The sequence below is a fragment of the Copadichromis virginalis genome, linkage group LG10 (assembly GCF_057382275.1).
Source record: "Copadichromis virginalis isolate Kocher_CV1m ecotype Utaka linkage group LG10, C_Virginalis_male_GT1.1, whole genome shotgun sequence".
Lineage (NCBI taxonomy): Eukaryota > Metazoa > Chordata > Actinopteri > Cichliformes > Cichlidae > Copadichromis > Copadichromis virginalis.
In genome coordinates, this window is record NC_140627.1 from 20,887,629 (window position 1) to 20,914,424 (window position 26,796).

The 26,796-nt window shown below is 41.7% G+C and overlaps 1 protein-coding gene across 6 annotated transcripts in view; it reads right to left on the bottom strand.

The window, feature by feature from the left end:
- Window positions 1–26,796, bottom strand: part of LOC146700414 (transcription factor COE1) — an 89,864-nt gene that overhangs the window by 16,723 nt on the left and 46,345 nt on the right. For all 6 annotated transcript variants that reach the window (XM_085470596.1, XM_085470593.1, XM_085470595.1 and 3 more), the window contains exons 7-10: window positions 15,177–15,258; window positions 13,532–13,673; window positions 12,140–12,273; window positions 8,238–8,364 (exon numbers count right to left, since the gene is read on the bottom strand). In XM_085470596.1, coding sequence (XP_085326722.1) covers window positions 8,238–8,364; window positions 12,140–12,273; window positions 13,532–13,673; window positions 15,177–15,258 — 485 coding nt within the window. The remainder of the gene's footprint in view (window positions 1–8,237; window positions 8,365–12,139; window positions 12,274–13,531; window positions 13,674–15,176; window positions 15,259–26,796) is intronic.

Consider the following 26,796-nt stretch of genomic DNA (forward strand, 5'->3'; position numbering starts at 1 on the left):
AAACAAGCTGTGGACACAACTCTAAATCACTACCTGTTAAATTCATGCTGCAAGCTTGTCAGCACAAAGTGACACTTTACACATTATATTTGTGTCCATCTAAATCCATCTTTCAGGCTAGACCTCCACCAACTCCTGCTGGATATTACAGGCTCACTCTAATATGTCCATCACTTAGCTGCTAACAGGAGGGGAAAGCACTTTATGGCTCTTTATTACCTTCAAATTTCACGACTGGATCTTACCACTACTGTACGGAGGAGGAGGATGCTTTTTTCAGATTTCAGGTTTTTTTTGGTGCAGGAGTCTCTTTGGAACTGATTCAACCAAGCGACAGCCAACGACCTCCATCAACCCTCACCAACAAGTCAGGGAAAACAGATTTTTATCCCTAGCTACTGGAGGCTAAAAGGGGTGCCCCAACTAGTCTTTAGGCCTTAGACTTGGTTTGCTAAAAATAAAATACTCATCTGGTAAAGGCAGACCTAATTCATTTTAGCCCTCAGATAGATATTGTGGGTCTCTGTAGCTACTTGCTTCTGTATATGTTCCTGAAGGGAGTCTCAGAGACAGGTAGTATTTATCTATTTTACTCTAAATTATGTGATAGACATGCAAGTCATGTAACTCATATCTTAATATAAAAACACAGATTGCATCCTTTAAAAAGCACTTTACCACAATCCCAAAGGCTTCCTGTCACAACAACAACAATATTGTAGCTTCTTTACCACATTTTTTTTATAGGCTACACATGTATGATAAGATTTTCCATCAGCCTTTCACTTCTTGTTCCACCATCTGCTGTTTCTAGAAATGTCAGCTTTGCTTTTTTCCATGTGCTTTTAACCACTTTTACGGTCTGAAGCAATTTTGCTGATTTGCAGCAAAATCCCACTGGTGTCATATATTGTAAAATGTACAACTAGGGACTGGTCATGAACCTTGAGAGATAAAAACAGAGCTCACTCTCACCTCTTGCTTTAAGTCATCAGGAAGATGACTTTCCTACAAGATTTACATTTAGCAGAATATGTCTGTGTGTTTCTTGGGGGCAAAGTCAGACAATAAACTCATATTTGTGTAAATTAATGGTGATTTACGATAAACCAAAAATTCAAAGGCCTTCCCATTCATCGCCTCAACCTCCTAGTAGTTCAGCGGATAAATGATAAGTCAAAAGATGCTATCCTTTTCTCAAAAACAACAAGTTAGAGTAGCACCTTTAATGCTCTTGTTGCCGGTGCTCAGCCTGAGCGCGCATAAACAGACAGAATCACAACATCTATGGCAATCAGCACGGGGAGATCTCACTAGAGAGGAGAGAGGATGACATCTCATTTTGTGACATTTTGTTCCCAAGGAACATGCTGGTATCAAGAAGCGTTTTTTGGGGGGTTTTTCTGGCAAAACTGGGTTGGAAAATAATGAACCTGCTCAGCATGAGCCAACAGAAGCCTGGAAGTTAGAGATGAGGGCTTGTGACTGAGAGGTCGGCAGTTCAAAATCGGGCTGGGAAAAATACATCTCTCAGCAACTACTGTGGATATTCTCCCGAAGCAGAACGCTGTTAAATGTTGAATGCTTGACTTCAGATTTTAAATTTATAAAACTTGAAGAAAGCCTAGCTGTTAAGAAAACGTGATGAATTAAAGCTGAATTGTGTTTCTTCAGATGCATGTAAGAGAACAAAAACAGGCCAAACAGACCTGTTTCTTTTATGCCTTTATTCTACACTCTGGGCATCACATGGGACTATAACGTCACTGAGTAGCAACATCAAATTCAAGTTTAAGATCACCGGTCACTTTATCAGACACACTAATATCAGGTATGACTCCCTTGTGTCTTCTGAACTGCTTTAAGTCTTCACGGCACAGATTTAACAAGGTGCTGGAAACATTTCTGAGAGATTTTGGTCCATATTGACATGACAGCATCAAACAGTTGCTGCAGTTTCATCCATGATTTCAATCTCCCTGTTCCATCACATCCCAAAGGTGTTTTACTGGATTGAAATCTGTTGACCGTGAATGCCATTTGAGTACAGTCAACTTATTATTATATTCAAGAAAGTAGTTTGAGATGTTTTGAACTTTGCAACATGGCGTGCTATTGTGCAAAGAAAAAGCCATCTGAAGATGGGTACACTGTGGTCATAAAGGGATGGACATGAGGCTGTGACAATGCTCAGTTGTCATAGTGTCCCCTAAGCCTTTACATTACCACAGCTGCCATGAACAGCTAAACTTCAGCAGGTCGTCTTGACCACATCTACAATCCTTAAGGCATTAAGGTGCTTCCATGTGTTTGGCTGATCAGATATTTACTTTAATGAGCAATTGAACATATGTCCCTGATGGCAGTGAGTATATTTCTGCACCACTATTTGAGACATCTACAGTTGCCTTGCATAGTTTTAGCTTTATTTATTAAGGTTTTACCTCTGCAGAGCTACATAAATATAATCTACAATAAATACATACATACCTTAAAACATAAGCATTAACTCTGGGGAGGCGGCCCAGTCTAACTGATATTACACTGCCATTATTAATGGTAGCAGACCTGATAGAGTGCAGGCGGTTAATGCAAATATGTGCAGAGATGGATAAACCTGGTGCAGTCGCTAATGGTGTCAAAAGCACTTGTATGATAATAACACTGCAGGTGTATAATCTAAAGGGTTTTAAAGAGCGTTTAGTGTTCACTTTAATGTCCCAATTACAGCCCTCTGCAGTCTTTACACAATCAATATGTCACTCAAGTAGAGACATGAAAGCTCTGTCAGTCAGGATGACGGCTTTAAAGGATTTTCTGTGTTTATTTATATGTGCTGAACATGTGTCTTCACCCCATTTTTCGACCCATGTATGCTTAAGTTGAGTTAAAGAATAAGTGTAGAAAAAAAGACAAAGACAAATGGACACATGAATGGATGCACAGTAGGTGTGGGCTGCAGAGGGTGTGTCTGCACGTGTGTGATGTCCAAGTGTGCAGCTGCAGTGATATCGGGTACTTTCCACATCCAGCACTATTAAATTAGTTGCAGCTGAATATCTTGTGTTGTTTTCTAGTTTCTGTGTGTGTGTGTGTGTGTTTTAGATATATGTCTGTTTTATTATCACATCACACCCAAGTTTCTGGTTTCTGTTATGTCCTGAACCGCAATTTGTTAGCAAGATAACTTCATAAATTGCAGAGCTATAAAAACACCAGATGTTAAACTGTCATGGACAGTACTTCTCCCTGCTCCAAGGAAAGTTTTTGGACAAATTATGATTTTTAAGATCCACATAGGATAATTATGTGAACATGATGGAGTGGTCTGGAAGGAAGTAGGTCAAGGAGGAGCAGAAGAGCAAGAAGAAATGAAAGCAGAAAAGAATAGAATCAGGTGAGAGGTGGCGAAAGGAGTGAAGAGAGCTTGTGTTCAAGCAATAAAAACAAACAAAGCCGAAAACTAAACTTAGTCATAGTTGAGAAAAACAAAAATTAGAAAAACAGCTGCCTAACAGTCAGCGGGATATCAACTGCCAAAATTAACTGCCAGTGTCAGATCCACGCTCCCTGTACATCTCTAGAGACGATGCCAACTGTAATATCACACACACACACACACACACACACACACACACACACACACACACACACACACACACACACACACACACACACACACATTCATGTACAAATATACAAAAGCATGACTTTGAGCGGTTTTAGTACCTTAGGCCTCAAGTATCTCCAACTGACTCTTTATTAATAGAACTAAATGTTTTTTTAAGGTGGGAATGTTTGCGTATTTATGGATTTGCGTAGTTACATGTACAGTTTGTGTGAATTTTGAAGCAAAAAGTTCAGGTTTCCCAAAAGATTTAGCAGTTTCTTAATGCACAGAAGCAACAACATCAAATCAAATCAAATCAAATCACTTTTATTGTCACATCACATGTGCAGGTACATTGGTACAGCACATGTGAGTGAAATTCTTGTGTGCGAGCTTCACAAGCAACAGAGTTGTGCAAAATACAATAATGATCACCCAACAGAACTCACTCCAGTGGTTACACATCAGCTATAAAAGGCATTAGTAGTATCAGATTAGGTTCACTTACCATAGAAATGCTGACAACTACAATCAGTTGGGGGGTCTCCAGATGCCAGTTTTGACATAAGGACATAGAGTACAGTGGTGTGAAAAAGTATTTGCCTCCTTCATGGCTTCTTAGTTTTTTGCATATTTTTCACACTTACTGGGTAACTGGGTAAATGCAAAATGACGTTTTTAAATGATGATTTCACTTATTAAGGGAAAAAAGTTATCCAAGCTTACCTGTCCCTGTGTGAAAACATAACTGCCCCTTAAGGCTATTAATTGGTTGTGCCAACCTTAGCAACAAGAACTGCAATCAAATGTTTGCAAAAACTGGCAATGAGTGTTTCAAGTTGCTGTGGAGGGGTTTTGGCCCGCTCTTCTTAACAGAATTGTTTTAATTCATCCACACTCAAAGATATCCGAGTAGGAATGACCTGTTTAAGGTCAGACCACAGCACTAGATTTAAGTCCAGGCTTTGACTAAGCCACTGCAGAACCTTTATTTAGTTTTTTGAGGTGTTCAGAGGCGGACTTGCTGGTGGGTATCAGATTATTGTCCTGCTGTGTAATGTAAGTGTGTTTCAGTTTAAGGGCAAGAACTGATGGCTAGACATTCACCTTCAGGGTTTTTTGGTAGAGCAGAATTCATGGTTCCATCTTTTATGGCAAGTCTTCTACACCCTGAAGCAAGTGAGACCTGCAGGTCTTTAGATGTTTTTTTAGGTTCTTTTGTGACCTCCTGGATAAGTTGTTGATGCGCTCTTGGAGTGACTTTGGCAGGCCGGCCACTCCTGGGAAGTTTCATCGTTCCAAGTTTTCTCCATTTGTGGATAATGGCTCTGACTGGAGTCCCAAAGACTTAGAACTCGCTAGTAACCCTTTCCAGACTAATACATGCCACTGACTTTGTTTCTCAGTTGTTTCTTTACATTGTTGCATGATGTGTTGGTCTTTGAGAGGAGATCACCTTTCGGCGCTTTTCCCTTTCTGCTTGGTTTATTATTTGTTTAATGTTCAAATTTGTCAACAATATCTGAAAATGTGATAAATATGCAAAAAGGAATCAGGAAGGGGGCAAATACATTTCATAGCACCGTGTTAATCCAATGATATGAGTTGTGTCAATGATGAGTCTAAAAAAAGATAAACAGCTTCAAGACGGTGGACGATTTGGTGACACTGAAGCTTGAACCTGTTTCATCTCGACAAATCCTGCCACCCTTCTGCCTGTGAAATCATCACTGCATGACTCCCTCCTCTCCCCTCCTCCTACTCTCTTCCGCTTCACCTCCTTCCTTTTTTCTTAACTACACCTTCTGCCACTTTTATCCGTCCATCCATTCTTCCACCGCCCCTCCATCCTCCAGCCTAGTTCTTCCTCCAGAGTCCAGAGCTGCCATCAGATCAATACTCATTGAAGTTTCATGAGGACAGGCCATCCACTCCTGTTTCACAATAAAATGTGAACAGAGGAGGGAGACAGAAGAGAAGACGTGGGGGTGGTGTATGTCTAGGATTTCTCATGTGCATTTGTTGTAAAATGGCGATGTTTTTCTAGTTATCTTTGGGTGGTGTTGAAACAAAAGAATGTGCAGAAAGAGGAAAAACAATGGGGTAAAGAGCAGGAGGGGAGGGAAGCGAGTGAAATTGGGTGGGTGAAAGGACAGAGGGGACTGATGTAAAAGGAGAAAAAGAAGAAGAAAAGGAGGAGGAGAAGAGGAGGTGTGGTGATATTGATTCTCTGGCCAGCCAGCAGTTCAATACCACTGAATTATTGCTTCATTCTTCGCCTTATGAGATGAGATCTCTTTCTCCCGAGCTCGTCTTCTCTCTGTGACTTTCCGTGTGTTTGTATATGTGTCTATGTACGATGAGTGTATCTGCATGTGTGTATCAGTATATGTGATCCACTTATGAGCGGATCGATACTTTACAATCTGGTTTTAAAAATCCACCTTTCTTCCTATGCACCCCCCCCCCCCCCCCTTTTTATGCATCTCCAGCTTTCTGTTTTTAATCTCTCTATTTCTCACTTCTCCCGTCTCCAAGCGAGGTTGTTTGGAAAAGTGAAGAAAAAAAGTCTAAAATTGTCACCATTTTTCAAATTTCTCTAAAAGTTTCTGAGCTTTCTGAGTTTTTTTTTCTTCAGCTGTTGATAATAAATCAGCTCTTTATACGAGTGTGTGTCCACACATGCGTTCATAATGCCAGCATTTATTGATTGTCACTTTGTACCTTTGTGTGTTTATAGTTTATGGTGTGTGATGTCGAGAATGTTCATTTTTCCCATCGGGCAGATGAGGCAGCCATACGGCACCATGTGTGCATGTAGGGTGTGTGTGTGTGTGTGTTTGTATGTGTGTGCGTGTGTTTGTATGTGTGTGCGTGTGTGTGTGTGTATACATATGTGGTAGACCATCTGTTTACCAGACTAGTCACCATCTTTCCCTCATATCACTCTGATTTACAATTACTTTAAACTCCTGCCCCTGTTTGAAAGTGTGTGTGGTAAGTTGTGTAAGACATGACCCCATGTAAGTGTGGCTTTGCGTGCGTTTTTACGTGTGGTGTGTGCGTGCGCGTTTTTTTGCACATGTGTGCTCGTGAGTATGTTTAATTGCGCAGCCCTTACACCCAGAGGCAACCACAGCTTAAGCGCTGAAAAACCACCACAGCCAATCAGCTTTCACCACCCTGACCTTTCACCAGTGACTTCTAGCAAGGAGTCAACCTCGAGGCGGGATCAGGCAACCGCACTAACGGATCGCGTTTCCTGGGTCACATGTTGAAGCCATTAGCCAATCGCAAGGTCACGAGTGGGTCATCTGCGCCCAATAGGAGCAGCAGTTAGATGCCAGACGGACCAATTACCAGCCGGCTAGCCTCAGGGTCACAAAGATGTTGCGTCTGAAGAACACTGAAGCAAGCTGGAGATCTTTTACAAAGGAACTACCTTTAAAAGAAACTCACATCGCCTGACATTTTACTCCTCAAAATTTTGTACAGCCATCATCTAACAAAATCCTGATTGTGGGTCTGCCATTTAAGCTTATAATTGCTGCTTTTTTTTTGTGGTGATAGCTGCGATTTCACACAGAAGCCCATTTTTCTTAAATTGTACAATCCCGACTGGTTTAAAGCAGTGAAGTGCTTGCATTTGTCCTTCCTTTTTCAGTTACTTCCCTAATACTGTTCTTCCTCTATGACTTTTTGTTGGGCATTATCATGGAATACACATCGAGCTTAATTTAATCAAATAAAGCACGCAAAGCTGAAATGCAGACTTCATCACTTTCTTCTCACCTCTTGAGCAGGAAATATTAGAGATTTTATGTACTTGTCCCCAAGAGTAAAACTCACATTTATTCATTGTAAGTTTTTTTTCCATCTTCATTGATCATGTTTAAATCCTCCTGTAATGTTGGCGTCATTAAATGTCTCCAAGACTCCAAGAATTTCTATGGCAGCTACAATTCCCCCCCCTGTCTGTGAATCTGTGAATGACGTCATCGTTATGGTGTGATGGAGCCATGTTGAGCGGATCAATACCAGACATCACATCACCTCCATCCATTTCCACATGTATGTGCAAAGTAACACACACACGCATGCTTTCTCTCCTTTTCCTGCACTACTCCGTTTAGCAGGAAAATGCTCACTCAAAGTCAACAATCCGGTCAGAAACGTGTGTGTTTGTGTGTGTGCGTTTAATGTGCGTTAGTAAACTGGGTGTTCTGGATGATTTCACTAATAGTTTCAGTATGGAGGGCTATAAAGAGCAGACTGTTTAATTGTAGCTGGTTTTAACGAGCCTCTGATTATGGCAACATTCTAACGAGTGTGGGTCGTTAATGTTGACTAATCTACAGTCATTAGTTCAACACTGTCTGGCCTGAGAGTGAACTACAACTCATAGATGTTATTCACACACACACACACACGCACATTCAGACACAGTCTCTCTGAAACATGTACAAACACACAAATGCACATACAAAAGCTTATATATGCAAACACACCTTTTCACTAACCTACAATGACAAATTAGACAGTTTTCATATTAGAAGAAGAAAAACATATTTTAATTAAGACAATACAGTAAATTGTATGTGTGTGTAACTGTGTTCTTTGAACCTACCTGTGTATATGAACCTCCCTGGTGTGCCTTTGCAGAACTGTTTAGACTTGTAAGACAGAGTGACCTCTACAACCCCAGGGATGTGTCTGGGAGGCGTCTGCACCCGGATGGCATGTGGTGTAATCAGCTAGAAAAGCAAGGAACAGAGTACCAAGAGTCAAATCACCCGAAGAATCAAGAAGAATGAAGTATTAAACATCGGGACACCACAGCACCTTTAGTTCTTAATGTTGTGCAGCTAGGTTTTCTCTATTCATGAAAAATATCTCCACTGATAAAAAAAAAAAAAAGATGTTTCCTTTAAATCTAGTAATTCAGTCGCAGATTTAAATAAACCTGCATACTGAAGCTTTGCTCTAAACTTTATTTTAGTTGTTGGGTTGGAGATTGATCGCTTGTTAATGATGTGAAATTGATCTCTAGCTGACCTGGTTTTATATTTGAATTTAATGCATTTTTGCATTAGTCTGAATTTGAAGGTGGCATTTGGAGCAAAACCACTGATTCCTTTTTTCATTATTAGCTAAGATTTAAAATGAGTCATAGAGTCGTCATCAGCAAGTGTGAGCACCTCTATAAAAGCAGAGGTTTTGGCAGGTTTACTGGTCCGGAGCGTTCAGGTGTGTGTTAACACAATGCCACAATCTTGCCAGGAGTGGTCTCAGCAAAGTCACCCCAAGGTCAGACCATGCAATGCTTGGGAAATTGTGAAAGTGCGCCCAAGACTCTACAGCCCTCAGTTAGCATGTTAAATGTTGAAGTTCACAACAACATGATCAGAAAAACACACAGAAAAAGAAATAAAAAGTGTGGCTTGTTTGCCTCTTTCTAAAAGCCTCTGTCTAAAAAGAACATGGCAACATGGCTTAGGTTTACAAAGTTGCATCTGAACAAACCACAAGACTTCTGGAACAATGTCCCTTAGACCGACAAGACCATAATGGAGATGTTTGGCCATAATGCAGAAATACCAACTGTCAAACACAGTAGTGCAGGGGTGATGACTTGGGCTTTTCTTGCAGCCACAGGACCTGGACACCTTACAATCATTGAGTCGACCACGAACTCCTCTGTATACCAAACGTTCTAGAGCAGCGGTCCCCAATCCCCGGGCCTCAGACCGGTATCGGTCCGTGAGTCGCTTGGTACCGGGCCGCGAGAGTTGAGGCTCAGGTGTGAAATGTATGGTTTTCAGGGTTTTTATCGGTTTTCAGCGTTATTTTGTTATCGTTTTTATCGTTAACTCGGTTTTCCTTGGTCTTTTCACGTGTGTTATGAATAAATCTTCTTTTTTCGGTACCGGTACTAGTTTTATTTTGTTGTATTTATCCGCGACACCTTAAAGGCCGGTCCGTGAAAATATTGTCGGGCATAAACCAGTCCGTGGCGCAAAAAAGGTTGGGGACCGCTGTTCTAGAGTAAGATGTGGGGACATTCGTCCAACAGCTAAGTTTTGGCCCAGTTGGGTCATGCAACAGAACAATGATGGGGGTGGCAAAATGGTGCATTAGTTATGTCTGTGAAGGTTCTCAGTCATCCACGTCATCGTAGTCAAAGGAGCTTGCAAAGAAAAGCGTCTGGACTTCTTTAAGTAGCTTGAAGACGTTTCACCTCTCATCCGAGAAGCTTCTTCAGTTCTAAGGTCAAATGGTGGAGAGTCCCAGATATAACCTAGTGGGAGTAACCCCCCACAGAGGGACAAAAGGACCCCCTGATGATCCTCTAATCGCCTGAGCCAAGGTGTGAAACTGGGTGTGGGTCCCAATCAGCCAGAGTTTCGGGTGTGTTCATTGTGAAACCTGGCCCCACCTTATCATGCGAATTCCTGAGGTCAGATGGCCCAGGATGTGAGTGGGCGTTAAGGCGTCTGGGAAGGGATCTCAAAACTGGATTATAGATGGCAGAGAGTTGGTGTCGTAAACCCCCGCCTCTGTTCAAAGATGGTCGCTCACAGTGGACATAGATGGCTTCTTTCACTCCTCTTTCAAACCATCTGTCCTCTCTGTCCAAAATGTGAACATTGGCATCCTCGAAAGAGTGTCCTTTATCCTTAAGATGCAGATGGACTGCTGAGTCTTGTCCTGTGGAGGTGGCTCTTCTGTGTTGTGCCATGCGCTTGTGAAGTGGTGCATTAGTTAGCACCCTCACTTCACAGCAAGAAAGGCTTGGATTTGAGTGCACATGATGTGGCCTTTCCATGTGGAGTTTGCATACTCTGGGTTTTCCCACAGTCCAAAGACATGCATGTTACATAAACGGGTGATTCTAAACCAGGGGTGGGCAATTCCAGGCCTCGAAGGCCGGTGTCCTGCAGGTTTTAGATCTCACCTTGGGTGAACACACCTGAATCACATGATTAGTTTGTTACCAGGCCTCTGGAGCACTTCAGGACATGTCGAGGAGCTAATTTAGCCATTTAAATCAGCTGTGTTGGTTCAAGGACACATCTAAAACCTGCAGGGACACCGGCCCTCGAGGCCTGGAGTTGCCCACCCCTGTTCTAAACCGTCCGTAGCTGTGAATGTGAGTGTGATTTATTGCCTGTCTCTTTGTGTATAGCTTGTGGTAGACTGGCGACCTGTCCAAGGTGTAACCCACCTATCGCCCACTGACAGCTGGGATCTGTTCCAGTAGAAGACGATGGACAGAACAACGGTGCTGAAATGGCCCTAGTCAAAGTGCAGACCTCAACTCGGTTCAAATGCTGTGGCGAGACCTTAATGGAGCTGTGACATGAACTAATTGTGGTAAACCTCAATAAATGACGATGACAGAATTGCTCCACAATGATGACAGTATGTTACATGACTTAGTTTGAAATGGACCACAAGTTTAGGGTAAATAAAAAGAAAATAGAAATGAACTAGATCCTGACCTTCCAGCATCTCTGTTTATACCAGGAGGAAGATAAATCATTGTTTTTGAGCCATATTCGAGACACACTTGAACCAGTTATAACATATTTATGGATGATTTTCAAAATATCTGTTAAGGGTTTTGAAAAAAAAGTAGACAGGATGGAGAGATACAGACAAACCCCACTTGGCAAACATGTAATGACTTTCCACCGACGGACCTTTTTCAAACTGTGTTTTCTTGCTTCGAAATCAATAATCAGGTTGAGTGCAAATGAAGCATTTGGTTGGCTAAAATCCATTCGAAGGATGGAATGAGGAACGCCAAGAGAGCTGAGTCAGTTTGAACTGAACTGAAACTCTGTACACATGTTAGTGAGTGTAAGTGTGGCTCTCAACACTGTAAACAAACCCCTCAGCTCTTAACACAGACACACAAACACCCATCCATGTTTGCCAGTGTGTGTGTACACACACACACACACACACACACACACACACACACACGCACACACACACACACACACACACACACACACACACACACACACACACACAGAAACACTGTCGCTGTTGTTGTTGGAAAAGAGCCACGGTCGCTCAGCACACACGGTGAGTGGAGTCAAAAGACAAATAAACATTCAGTCGAGGAGTGGAGCTGGGGAAAAGTATGATAGTGAGCTGTATGTGTGTGTGTGAGAGAGAGGGAGTGTTTTTGTGAGCATTAAGCTGATGGCTATCAAAATCTGCTGATTTGATCAGTATTCCAGAGAGAAAGAGACAGAGGGAGTGTGGGTGAGGAAGGTAGTGAGGGGCGGTGGTCGCTCGTTGGTGGGGACTCATTAGAGAGCCAAACCTCATTTAGACAAACATTAACACACATACACACACACGTACACACAAACATGCACTTGATCACGCACAGTTAAGAGCCTGACCATGACGAAAAGTGTGTTTTCATATTGAATTACTTCCAAAGCTCCGAAGGCAAAAACACACAGTTGAGGGGTTGAAACAACACTGGGGCAGGACGGCTGGTAAACTGACCTCGCTCCAAACCAGCATGGTACCGAAGATTACTTGGAGACCGTCGAAGAAATTGTCTCCTATGATGATGACAGTAGCACCTCCCGTAGTCCAGCCCTCACTGGGACTAATGGCTTTAATGCAGGGCGCTGCTCCTGGAGCATATAGATGAGAGCATGATTAGATCCATGAGTAAAAGGGTGAAAAAAAAGAATTAGGTACTTTTGGTATTTAACATGCATCTACAATAAACTGCAGCTGAAAAAGACATGAAATATTAACTATATTGCTATTGTAAAAAAACACAAATCAGTCTGCAAACTGGAGGGGAAATCTGGCTTGAAGCGTTTTCATCCCTGTTGCATCTGCACCTCATAATTCATCCTGCTGCACCCGCGGATTCTGGCTGTGTTCCAGATCATCACACTTATTCACTGAAAACACTGCAGATTCAAAGACTGAGTCCTTTTTCAATGGGTCCTTGTGCAAAAAAGAAGGGTTTCCCCTTGTAAATAATTCTGCTGAGTAAAATGATAAACACAGGAAACGAGTGCTGAAGTATCAAGTAAAGTCTTTGGGTTCTCTTCACTTCAGTTTCAACCATTATTTATGTTTCTGAGAAGTGTTTGAGTGGGAAAGAATAGACTGTCATAATAATAGAATTTAACCAAAATTTTAAAAGAAATCACTGAAAGCTCTGAACCAACAGCAGTTAGTTTACTATTTACTCCTGGTAAAAAAGAGATTTATTTAAATGACTTGTACAAAAAACCCCAAAAACAGAAGCTCACTTCTTGTTTCACTGTGTAATTTTCCATTATCGTTGATTGACGGTAGTTTAAAAGCATCATTTGGACGCAATCTGTATTGGTGTGTTTACAGTTTGTTGATCCCAAAGCTTGACTGGCACGAGATTAGGACAGTTCATTTCTGAAACTAATGATCTTACATGGATAAAAGCACACACAGACGGTTTGGTGTGCATCACATGACTTCAAACATAATGGATACAGTCAGCTTATGTCACTTCAATATGACAGAGTATTGTGTGTTTAAGCTCATGTGATCTAATCCTATATCATAACAACAAAAACCCGTCTGTCAAAAACCAGCTCTCATCTCAGTGTAAGTGTTTGTGTGTGATTATCAGTATGCAGCTGAATTACAACAACACCCCTTAGTCTGGGTTTGAGTATGAAAAAAAGCATAATGATATTAGACCGATACACACACACTGACACACACAGAAAGCACCACACCATGCAATGTGTGTGTGTAGTGAGTTGGATTAGCCAGATGGAGGGGCAGGAATCACCTGATAGGATTAAACCATCAACCATCTGGTGGCCATGCTGCTTATGCTCTCAGACACACACACACACGTGCTTGCATGCATGCACACACACTCCTTACCGTGTTCTAGGTAAGACGGCGTCCCCTCCACAGGATCGAGCCTGCGGGCCCGTCGACCGTGTTTGGAGTTGTTGTGAACGAACATGTTATCAGAGACCGACAGGACGTGTCCCTCCACGCTCACTGTCGTTGATACGACCACCTGGAGAGAGGTAAGGGGGTGAGTGGCAGAGAGAGTTGGGTGGACAATTGAGAAAATAAGGTGATTAACAAGGAGAGGATTGGGGAACAAGGTGGAAAAGGTGGACATAAAAAATGGGTAGGGGTGGGAAAGGAGGTAGGCAGGGAGGGAGGGAGGGAGGGAGCGGGGAAAGAGAAAGAAAAGAAAAAGAAAAAAGAAAAGAAAAAATGAGGAATTATAAAGTCGGGGGTCGAGGGATCATCGCAGGGAGGAGTTAAAAGCATGAAACTGTGAAAAGCTCTTTAAATGTAACCTGTTATCACTGCTATTACCAGCACCCTCAACACACACTAAGTCACTGTACACTCTGTGTGTGTGTCCTCCTCTGTCCAATAGTTCCTGATGGGTCCGGCCCTTAATTATCTCCCAGGGAAACAGAGCTGTCTTTTCTGGTTCCACTACAATAGAGCTGCACAATTAGAGGCACAGATACCGTCACACACTTGGTGCTGGATGACTCTCTCCATCCCATCTCACTCTCACACACACAAGTCTGTACACAAGAGAGCACGCCACACACACACACACACACACACACGCACGCACGCACGCACGCACGCACGCACGCACACACACACACACACACACACACACACTCCCATACTCATGTGCCACGGTAATAAATCTATCAGTATCTCCTGGGCGTCCAGTTTCTCTATTCATGCTCAAGTGGTGTCTTCCTGATTGTGTTGTGGCCTTTAGATAAGGAAATAATACTGAGTGCACTGCCTGAAATCTTATTCACAACCTTCTTTCTTTCTCTCTTGATACAGTGTCACAGGCAATGCATTTGCGTGCTGTGTCTCTGTCACTCGTGGTCCCTCAGGTTTGCAGTATGCCGATGCATACTGGGAATGTTAGACTGATAATAAAAATGGGATTTTTCAGTTGCTTCTTCCATATTCTATTTATACACCCATTTTTCTCACTGCTTACCCAGCTTATGGTCCTGGGCAGCTGGAGCTATCCCAGCTGACACAGGGTGAGAGGTGGGGGACACCCTGGACCCCCATCTCTGTCCCAGCCTCACCTGTCAGACTGCATAATCTCTTTCTTTTTGGTTGCCATGATTTTTTTTTTTAGCATCTTTCTTTTATCATTGCCAATTTGTGGCCTATCTCTCCCTCTCTCTTACACACACACACTGCTTGGCTCTCTTACCCTCTCCCCTCTATACCCCTGCATTGTGTGTATATTTATGCTCCAACTACTCAGGGTCAGGATCTCATGTTTCCTGTACAGGCGCTGATAGCTTATTTACTTACACAGAAACACACGCATACACACATTCCTGCGTATATGTGTTGCAGCAGCCATGCATTTGTGTCATTATGTGGTATGTCCACAGGAGACAAAGGGAAGGGCGAGAATGAGAGAAAAAAGACAGCGAGGTATAGAGAGAAGCCTCGACAAAAGAAAATGAGGAATGAATTACGAGAGTGAAGAAAATCTTGCGGTTTGTACCTGGAACCTCCTCATGTCTCTCGGGTTTCCTGCATTCTTCAAACAGTTCTGGTTGCACTTGAGGAAAAACTTGAGGAAAAATCTGTGGAGACAAAGAGGATAAGGCCATATTTGAGGTTAACAGCTTGACAATAGACCAGAGTGAAGACTGCTTTCCTCCAGAATGCGAGCTCAGGCCCAGTGCAGACACATCCACATAAACAGAGAGAGAAATTAATATTTCATACTGTGTGAAAGTCAAAATGAATTTCCTTGTGGAATTTGCTTGCAGATGTAAGGAACTTTTTTTGTTCCTAAATCCACAGCAGCTTCTTTGAAAAGTCCACAAAAAGACAGCGGATGAGCACATGAGAAGGGAAGTTTTATAGTATTGTAGCAAAACTGCAGAAACTACGTGACTGTGAGGAAATCATAAGTTTGACCTTAAGTTTTACACTTTTTGTGAATTTCGGCTCTCAAAATTCTAGCTACAGCCTTCCCGCTGTTTCTGTCTTTCCATAAGTCACGAAAAAGCATAAATCCAGTTAGTGTTAAAGATAATAAGCAACTGTATATTTCTGCAAAACTTAAGATTCAGGATCTACTTTCTTAACATTAACCCTGATGTCAAGCCATTAAAAAGTGGAGCTATGTTGACATTAGGTGTTTGAAATGGGACCATATGTCATGAATCTATATTACAGAATAAATCAAACACACAGATGGCCATCAACGGCAAACAAACACATCCAGGTTGTGTTTTGTTGTGAGCCAGCTGGCCAGCCTGGCAGAAGCAACAAGGCACACTTGCACAGAAAAACACAAACACCCACACATGTTCATGTTTGCATGTGTATTTGTGTTACATCTGTGCTCCTCACAGCTCAACAAAAGCAATACCCCATCACACAGCCTCAAACACAAAGAAGACCGCCACTTTCCTTCCTCTGCACTCATGCAAAACCTTTTACTTTGCAAATATATTTTGTGTTAATAAACAGCAGATGATTGTCTTCAGTTTCACTTTAATCCGGGAGGAATTTCTTTACAGAAACAAAGAAATGAGATCAAACAGCGTTACTAGCTTAGGATGAAAACCTAAAGCACCACATGAAAATTGTAACACAATCCAATACAATATTTTTTACATTAACCATATTTGCCATTTCAAAGGTCTACAGGACTATTTACACAAACTACAGCCCTCCAACACAAGATATTTAAAGATAAGATTGAAAAAGACACCTCTATATCTCAGAAAATTATTGAATATAATACTATACTATCCTATACTATAACTCCATTATAACATTAAGATTGCAGAGCTATTGCATTATGTTAGATTTCATGAAAATATGTCTGTATTATCTCCATTCCCTGGTGGCTGAGCCCGAAGCTCTGCTGTTCAAGAGGTGACAGCCCTTGAATTGGACCACCAGAACAAAGCAGAGGCATGAGCGTGCGCGTGTGTGTGCGCGCAAACATATAGTCCACATGCGAGTGTGTGTGTGTGACGGTGCAGCACAGCCTAGTGGCAGGTCTGAGTGTAGAACTCTGCATTAACGAGCTCAAGCTTCATTAGAACACCGGCGCTGGGATTCTGCATACCTAATTATCTTGACCCTTAACCTCCGGGTGACAGCCTATCACAGCGGAGGACAGCCACGGTGACCCCTGCTGACCTCCCACTGTCTAGTCCTTCTCACAACACTAGCATAGCGTTAACATGAGCGCCTCAGCTGACCCTGTGCTGTAGATCTCTGCGTAAAGGAGGCGACTGGGAGGCTTACACACTTCCCCGCTCATCTGTCTGATATACTAAAAAAACAAAAAAAAAAAACGCAATAATTTACAAGTAAAAGACCTAAATTTCAAAGACTGAAAATAATATGGATTCAAACAAAAAACAAACCCAATGGGAAAGAGAAAAAAATTCATCTTTATAGTGTAAAACTATAAGCATTTTATTAATGTAACTCTTGCAAATGATGCTGTAATTGAAACGTCTGCTTCTGGAAACGGTAATTTAAACATAATTTGCTTCTACAATGTTGTATAACATACATATAAGATAAAAAGTATAATAAAGGACAAAATATTAAAATAAAGACTGTGGAGTTGTTCAAAAGCACTGATCTGATGGAAGAGTATATAACGCAGATCTTACCAAGAATATCATCTCTACACATCTAGTTTTAATGCTGTCTTGGTTTTTAGTCAACACAAATATATAAGTGATATGAATTATTTATAAGTTTTTAAGAGTTTCAGACAATAGAAAAGCAGATACAATGAATTCGGGAGACACAACACAAGGTTGGATTCTCATAATCAAATGCATGTGTCTTACTCTGATAGTTAAAACAAACTGAATGGATTTTACATGCACTGTCACTGTGGTCTCATCTATAACCATAACCACAAACAACATTGTTTAAATTGCTTTAAATGTAAAAATAAACCTTGCTTTGACCTCAATGTTATCTCTGTGTAAAGTTTAGACACCATGAGTGATTTTCCCACTGCTGGTGTGAAGGGTATTACACTTTGCTACACGTATGCATCCAAGCTGGCAGTGAACTTTACAGTTCTGACTATGTGTCCCATCTCAATCAATGCATTTTCGTGCTCCATGTTTGACTTCCTCTTTTCTTTTTCTCGCTCTTGACATAATCTCTCATTCAAGCTGGCATTAGTCGAGAATAAATAACAAGGCAGGGTCTGTCGAATTAAGTTGATTTTATATATTAAATAAATTTATCGCGGACCTTACAGCCTTCTTTCGTAAGCGTATGTTTTTTCCTTAATGAATAAAACATAAGCAGGCTGTTGGGAACGATCAGAAGACTTCCAAGTATGAATATAAGGTGTGTATTCCTGGGGGTTTGGGCTTCTAGTCTACTCTTTCACTTTCCCACAGTGTCCAGCTCAATTCTGTCATCATTACTCAAGTTCAGTCATCTTCTTACCCAGCCTCTGTGAGCCAATCAGGCTGTTTCATATACTCTCCTGTCATTCTGCCTTTTAGACTCTTGCATCCTGCCTCCTCCATCTCCACCTCACACTGGTCGGTGAGAGAGCTGCCATCACCAGCAACTAGTCTCCACAGTGTCCTAACATACCTCCTATCATCCTGCCATTGCTGAGACTCTGCTATGTTATATGTCCCAGTTCATTAAATCGTTAGTAAACTGGGACTTAGCTGACTTTTGCAGCTGACTTTTACAACAAGCCGTTGGCGCACTTGTATGTTGCATCGATAAAATGGAAGGCAGAAATAAAACCTCAGCAAGGCACTCCTCTACAGCGCAACAGGACTCCTTTAGGTGCTCTGAGTAAATGAACTTCTTTATTTCTATTTCTGCTCTGCAGCTACTGTAACAATATTTCTGCTGCAGGCTCTTCTTGCTGCTTTCTCTGTTGCTGCTCTACTGAGAAAGATAGGAACGGTTTAAACATCACCTTAATAATCACCACATCAGTATTACAGCAATAATTCCCCCCTCTCAGTGCATTCCTTCTATCACTGGCTCAGCTTATTGGTGATCTCATTATTTTTCATATTTCCATCTTCCACTCGACTCTGTCCTTTTCCGGTGTGAGTGTTTTCTCTCATTGACTGTCAAAAGTACATATTCTACATTTTAATGCAGTATGGGAGCGATCCTCTCTCCCCTTCACTTGACCCCATCTGGCCTAATCAACTGTGCTACAAAGAGACCCTGCAGCAACACGCACACACACACGCACAGAGACATCTTGTGTGAATTGATTGGCTGGTCCAGTCGCTGGTCGTTAAGAGGCCTCCAATTAAAATGGGCAATTATAAGGGTCTGAGTGATTGTGGGGGAGGGGAGAGCGCTCCCCTTCCCTCCGCTACTGCTCTCCCTCTTTGAGGCCCGATCATGTTCAAGTGATAACGGCGCTGTTGACCTTTGCTGCTATATTGTGAGTACCACACTCACAGAGTTGACCTGACACCAGTCCTGCCTGCCACACACACACACACACACACACACACACACACACACACACACACACACACACACGCACACACATGCACACACAGCTCTTCAGTGTTGGAGTCAGGGGGAGCAGTAATTTAAACTAATAAAAGAAGAAAGACAAAAACATTAACATGCAAAAGTAATACTGTCTTATACACTTGTGATTTTTCATTATAGAGTCAGAGTGTGGATGAAGACATAGGTGCAAAAGACTACAATATCCAGTGTATACAGGATAATCTCTGTGTTTCTCATCTTCAGTATTCAGGGAGAGCTTGCAGCTGAATGCTAGCTTTACTAAGGTATTCTTAACCATGCAAGACTCTGCAACAGGAGAGCACTTTTTTTAGTGTGTTTGTTTTATAAACTTAAATATAAAAGATGTTGCTGGGTTGTTAGCATGCTATATTGTTAATACTGATGCTACTAAAACAAAGTGCTAGGCAACCGTAAAATATAATCAGCCAGATTATATAAACAATCAACTATCTCTATTTTTGCCAGCTTAAATTACCCTTGTAAGAATTATTTTCAATATTATGAGACGTCAAAGTGTGAATAATGGGTAGAATATGGTTCTCCTTTGGCAGTGCATTGGCAGGGTGCTATAGACAGCCCGTCTACCTGCAGAGAACGTCTGCTGCCTGTTGGAGGCAGTTTCCAATGTATGTGGTGCGACCTGTCTGTGGGCTGCTCTAGCTTGTGCTGTTGTTGTTCTGTCAGCCAGCTGCAGAAAAGAATGAAGTTATAACATACAAAATGAAAAGCTGAAGCTCTCTTCTCTTTTGCGGTCCACTGATCAGCGTTGGAACAACACACAGTCGAGCTGTTGCTGCTGGGTTTTTGAAGGACTGCACAGGAACCTAACGTCCAAACGGACACATAAAACGAGCACAAGCAGGCAGATGGTCTCATTTTCAGTTGTTTTTTTTTCTTTCACTTCCTGTTTGGTTAGCAAAAAACTGTTAAGTTAGGGTTAAAATACACCCTTTTAGACTGTTAAAAAAAACGAATCATTTAATGTGAAAAGGTAACTACAGCTGCTCGTACCAGCACTGTTGGGAAGTTATCTGAGGGTGGACAGGTTTATCACTACTGCACTGTACTGCGTTGGTTGTAGTAATATAGCAAACAACAGTTGGATGCTGTTATTTTTTGTTAGCTATAGTGTAGTGGTGAACAGCACAGCAGCATCCATTATTCAGGGGCTGAGATGGCAATTATGGCTCAGAGCACAACTGACATTAATATTTAATATGTAGGGCTAACACAGACCTGAACAGAGAGACAGGAAGTGACAGAGAGAGGGGATGGAGAGATGGCTGAATGCAGAGAGAGAGAGAGAAACAGTGATGATGAGGAGGAAGAGGAGGAGGAGGAGGGGAGGAGTGTGTGAAGGGGAAACAAATGGAAAAGAGAATCGGGAAAGAGGATTATGGGAGTTTGTTTCGACCACTCTCCCATCATTTAAATAGTTACAATACCAACGGGGCAAGGGTGACATCTGGGGGAATTCCAGCTTTGTGTGTATGTGTGAAGAAGATCGTGAGCGTCTAAGACTGAATCTCTGTGTCCGTTTTATTCCCAGAAGACCTGGTGTGCTACCGAGCCAAGAATAACGATGCTGCCTTGGAAGAGAAAGAAAACAGACACACACACAGACACACACACGGTATTCTGAGTTGTTGCTGACAGGTGGAGAAATTGCAGTGAGTCAGTTTGTGCAGACAAACTGAACAACAGATCAGTGCTTTAGCTTCTCCTGCCTCCTGTGTCTCTTCTCTGTCTCACTGCTTTCTTTAGATATCTTGTTTTACCTAGCTGCCAAGTTTCCTGGCAAAGCTTTCTGACAGAATGATATTCACTTTCTCCATCTGCGTGTGTGTGCGAAGCAACTCGTAAATGTATGTGTACCGATCGTAACAGCCAAATAATTGATCATTTTCTGCACAAAGTGAGGGACCAGTTGCAAAAAATACAAAAAAATGAAGCACAAGTTCATGCTATCGCTATATGCGGCGCATTAGTGACCGGCCTTTAAATGTGCTTTATTCTCATTTGTCAGTAGCTAATCTGCAGCTAATATGAGTAGTGAGAGTTTCCCTCTCAGTCTGTTGATCTTTCACAGAGATCAACTTCCTGTTTCCTGTTTACATTGTGAGTTTGTTATTGTTTAATGTGATGACATCAGATAGCACTGCTGGGCCCCGTGCCTGCTATCTGAGTATTCGGTAGGAAAAACAAGGACATAAAATCCTATTAGGCAATCTGTTCGGCTGTTACTGCAGTCATAATGTGATAATATATTGCTTCCTGTTGGAGGAATGCTTGTTTTACTTTGCTGTGGTTTTATCTTGCTCAGGGGCACTTCAGCAGATTAAACAGGTGCTGATACAGGGCTCAGTGCTATAATCCACAGATGTCAGTTCAAATCTCTTTAAATGTTTACATCCACTTTGACTTACAGGTCGGAGGAGTGGTAATTAAAGGCAGTTAGTATTTTAAATGCTGATAAGTTGTCTTAAATGGATTAGAGAGACTAATATGATGCAGAAATGTAAGGAAATCAGAAGGATCTGAGTTGGAGGGAAGATGTATTTTGGTTGGTTCACTAATATGTGAGTTTTGTGAAGTCTTGCCTAACACAAAGCTGATAATCTTCATATTGTGCTTTCTACATGCAGTTACAAAATCTAACAAGCAAAGTTTAATAATTTGTCCACGAAGTGCAAAGAGCGTTTCTGCTGATTTTCACACAAACTGAAGACATCTCTTATTGAAGATAACGAAACAGGAACCTGGTTGAAAATGAACAACAGAGGGCTAATGTGTGTTTCCATTTGCTTTGCAACAACGCACTGTGCATCTCTCTATACACGTCAGGCACATTTACCGTATTAAGTAACTTTTGTAGCTAAGATGTCCAAATGCAAAACACTCAGGGCCATGGGTGAGCGGTGCTGAACGTAACTCGAGTGTGAGAGTGGAGGAAAAAGAGCAGAGCGGCTGAGCAACATTCAAAACGTGTGGGGCGGGTGCAGGGGTGGGTGGGAGAAGAGCAAAATGGAGTGCGGAAGAAAGAAAAAAGGCAGCGGAGGAGGAAGCGAGGGGGCTGGGGAGGAGGGAGGAAATGCATGGGAGAGGGAAAGAGAGTTATGCGAGGGAACAAGACTTAAGAGAGCCGAGCGAAGCAGAGTTATTTTACATAATGATGGTTGATATGCACAGAGGTAATTGATAGCTGAGCTGCAGCCCAAAAAAACACCCAGCTAGCTGTCAATCACGGCTCATCTCCCTGGAGATATGCTAATGATGATGATGATGAGGGCTTAGCTTCATATTGCTATCATTACTATTAATGCTGTCATTGTTGTCATCTCTGCATATTTAAATGACAGCGCAGGCCAGAGTGGTGATAGCCAGTGTGCATGATGTCTGTGAGAAAGGGCTCGTAATGTCTGCAGGGCTGAGATAGACTGAGAATTAATAACTTGCACGGCGTACTTACTTTGCACTCATTCAGACCTGTATAAGTGTCATTACATCATTGTTGCATGTAAGGGTGACACTGATGTCATCAGTTTATGACAAGGCAGCGCAGAGCGATGCACAGCCCAGTAATGCATTACAAATGCTGCGATACGTCGATCCAGCGCCGGTTTACTGGAGGTTAACGGTCAAAATTATACAGAGGTTTAGGAGAACCTCCAGTGTGTTTGTGTCTCTGAGTCAGTGAACGACTGAGAAGAGAAGACGACTCATAAACTGCAAATCCTGTTCAGACAAATGGCAGAAGATGAGACATTCATGACCGGTCAGCCAGACAAGTTGTAAACAGGCCAACTGATAAGCTACATGAAAGTGAAACTGCTTCATTTGGAGTCTAACAACGGAAAGTGGTCACGATCAGATCTAAGGTCCATGCAAGCATGTTCTCTCCATGTCTCTCTGTCTTAGTCCAAAACTGCCATCCTGCCTAGGGTGCACTCCACTTCTTGGCCTTTGACAGTTAAGATAGAGTCCAGCTGACCCTGAATCAGATAGGTGGAAGGAAAAATGATGTCATGTGTTTCAAACACACACAGGATCTGCTCTCAGTCAGGAAACCTGTTGGTGATGATACTGCATTCTGTATGATGAACCTGTATGACGCTACTTAGATGACAACAGTTTATTATCACTGGAGAGATATTTAATAAGAATATGAATTCGATACCAAAATTAGGCAAACATATTGAAATTATCAGGGTTTATGCTTCAAAGTCAGCAATTTGTCTTGTTTTTCTATGTGTGTGTTGACTATGGCCCCATAAGAGTGTGAGATTAGTACTACATAAACACAGTCTGAGGAGCTACATAAATACAATATACTCTGCCGCATAAAAAAACAAGCCGTGCTGTGTGAAAAAATCTTTAACATTTCAGCATCTTAAGATTTCTTTAACGACTGAGGCCGCGGCCGTTTTGAAAACCTCACTGATATAAAAATGATCCCAGACATTCATTGCCGGGGTTACTTGTATGCACTTGAAGAGATTAGTGGCTTTTGGTGTTATTAACTTTGTTAAATACTTGAACAAAAACGACGCTACTGGCTCTCTGATGCTGCTCTACAGTTAGAGGCCATGATAAGATTAAATTACAACATCATTACAAATGCCGTCAGAGGTCCGACTCACCAGAGGGAGAGAAAAGAGGGGAGAAACAAGGGAGAACAGCAAAGAGGTAAAGGCAAAGATGAGGGGCTAGACAGACAGAGGGAGGAGGTTACTGTGGTGTATATTTTAAAGGCTGAAGGCAAACTGTTGAATTATAGATGAGTGAGATTGATTTGTGAGAGGCAGAGGAGGAGGGGGAAAAAAAGGAGAGAAAAAGGTGGAAGGAGGGACAGAGGAGAAGGGGGGAGGCAAGAGTTGTGGGGAGCAAGCAGCTAAAGGATCGCTCGCTCTGGGCCAAACATGTACAGTATGCACACACAAACACACACATGCGTGCGCGGGAGCGCAGGCACAGACAGCTTACCTCAAATCGAACTGAAGCTCAGGCTCTCTGTGCTTTTTACTCTTTTTTCTCTCACACAGACACACACACATAAAGTTTATCAGCACCACCAAAGAAAAACACACACGTAGATACACCCTCCGTTCGGTGATTACCTACTAACAAGACAACAGCGCCAGTGTGCCGCGGGGGTTTCAGCAGATGAACTAAACTTGTGGGGCTGTTTTTGAGTGAGCGTCTGTTCCTTTGTCATTGCTCTTAGAAATAATTCATGGATTGTGTCGGAGGGGGGCTGGGATTGTGGGTGGGGGGTACGAAAAGGAACAGAGGGCAGGAAGAGAGCGATGAAGGAAGTGATATTGACAGGAACCTCTTCTTCCTCTCTCCTCCTGTCTCCTCCTCTCTCCATCAGTCAGTCACTCAAACACACACACAGCTTCACTGTCAGTAAAAATGCATCTCTTGCCTACTTAGAGATTTCTGAGATATGATGGTAATGATTGAGGGGACGTTGATAAGTTTCTTCTCCACGCAGATGTATGATGCATGCATGTGTTGCTCCAAGCTGGACTTGCTTGGTCCGTCTTCAATAAATTCAACATTTATGTTTCATGACCTCTTGTTTTCACACAAATGGGAACTCAGCAAGGTAAAGTGTTACAAAGTTGCCATAGTTTAAACTCAAACCTTTCATGTACAGTAGATAAAGAACCAGAAAACACTTGCATGAAGTGATTCTTTATTTAATTATTCAATTTGCTCTAATGGATTGAAAGACCTTAAGCCTTCTGTATGTGTTTACCTTTTTTGTGTACAGGTGTGGGCAAACATGAGCACACATTTCATTAAAAACTATGAATTATCATTTGTTTAATATCAGGAGGAATGAGGGTGATAGAGTTAGGTCCATACGTTTTGGGGGAATCACAGTTTTTCTGATCGAGATGTGACTAAAGTGTCGAACCTCAGCTTCAATTCAAGTGGTGTTACAAAAGTACTGCATTAACTTTTATGATTTACACCCATTTAAATGCATAGATCCCCATTTTGAGAGGATCAAAAGTAATCAGACAATTGACTGACATCTATTTGGTAGCACTCAAAATACAAAGTCTTCTCTGCAATTGACAGAGGCCTCACTTCTACTTAGGTTTATTTTGTTTTCGAGCCTATCAGAGACATATAAAAGCAGCCAACATCAACAATTTGGTTCATTCTTTAAAAAAAAAGAATACACTGGCCAGCTTAGCAGCATAAAAAGATCTGAGAGGCCACAGAAGACACATAGAGTGCAGGATGGTAGATCCATTTCCAGGGTTAAGAAACCTTCTAACATTTAACACTCTCAAGGTAGGAGTGTCATTGTACAAGTGTCCAAGTGAGAGATGCCTTCATACATGAAAATACAGAAGGTTTACAACAATGTGCAAACCACTGGTTACACTCAGGAACAAGAAGGCCGGATTAGAGCTTGAACATTTCTGGAAATAATTTTTGGGAAGATGACACCAAGATGAACTTGGACCAGAATAATTAGAGGAAGAAAGTATGGAGAAGGAGCAAAAAAAAAAAGGATCTTGATATGAAGTATACCACATCATCTGTCAACCATGGTGGATGCGGTGGAAGCACTGGCATTTATTGATGATGTGACTGCTGATAGTAGTAGGAGGATGAACTGTGAAGCATACAGGGCTGTGCTCTCTCCTCAGATTCAGGAAAATACTGCAAAACATTCCTTCAACTGTATACAACTGTATATAAAAGAAGCATGTTGTATAAGATGTACAGTACTGTAAATAAAATATAAAATAATCTTTAACTCGTTAAGTGCCACTTGGTATATTCTTGTGCCGCTTCAGCACTTATGCACATGTATGTGTTTTTTTTTTGTGTTTTTTTTAGATATTTAGTATATTTAAAGGGATGTTTTTTTTTATTTAGTCACAACATCTTGGAATTATTATTTAATTTAAGTTGCTATCTCTCTGGCTGGAGTCTGATCTGAGCACTCACTGTCCACTCGGGCTGCCACTTTAACATTATGTGCTACAAATTGCTTCAGCTTCTGTCTTTGCATCTGGTGTCTCCTTTAATAATGCCTTTGGCTCTAAATATACAGAGAGGCAAGGAAACAAAACAAAAAGTCACAGCTCATTCCAGTCATGCTAATGTTGTGAAAGGGTATATTTAAATCCAAACCACATCTTTTTCTAAACCTAACCAAGCAGTTCTTTTGTGCCTACACCTAACCACGACCAAAAGCGAAAGTAAAAAGCAAGTGAAAATCTATAAAAAAATAACCTCACAAAAAGAACTTCTGGGTGAAAAACACAAGAAAAACACCCGAATTCCCAATATAAGGGTGTTACCACTAATATCGGTGTCCTTCACTTGGTTACTTCTTTCATATAAAGGATTGAGATGATTATTTTTCATGGTATTCACCTAAAGTTTTGACTGTGAGAGCTTTTACTTTGGCGGGACAACAGCCTAAAGATTACTTTGGGACTTTTCTGAGAAAAGTGAGCAGTGAAGGGTGAAAGAAAGGATGCGAGAAAAGATACAGAAGAGAGAAATGAGGACGAGAAAGAAAAAGGAGAAGGTGAGGGAAATGTTTAGGGCAAGTTAGA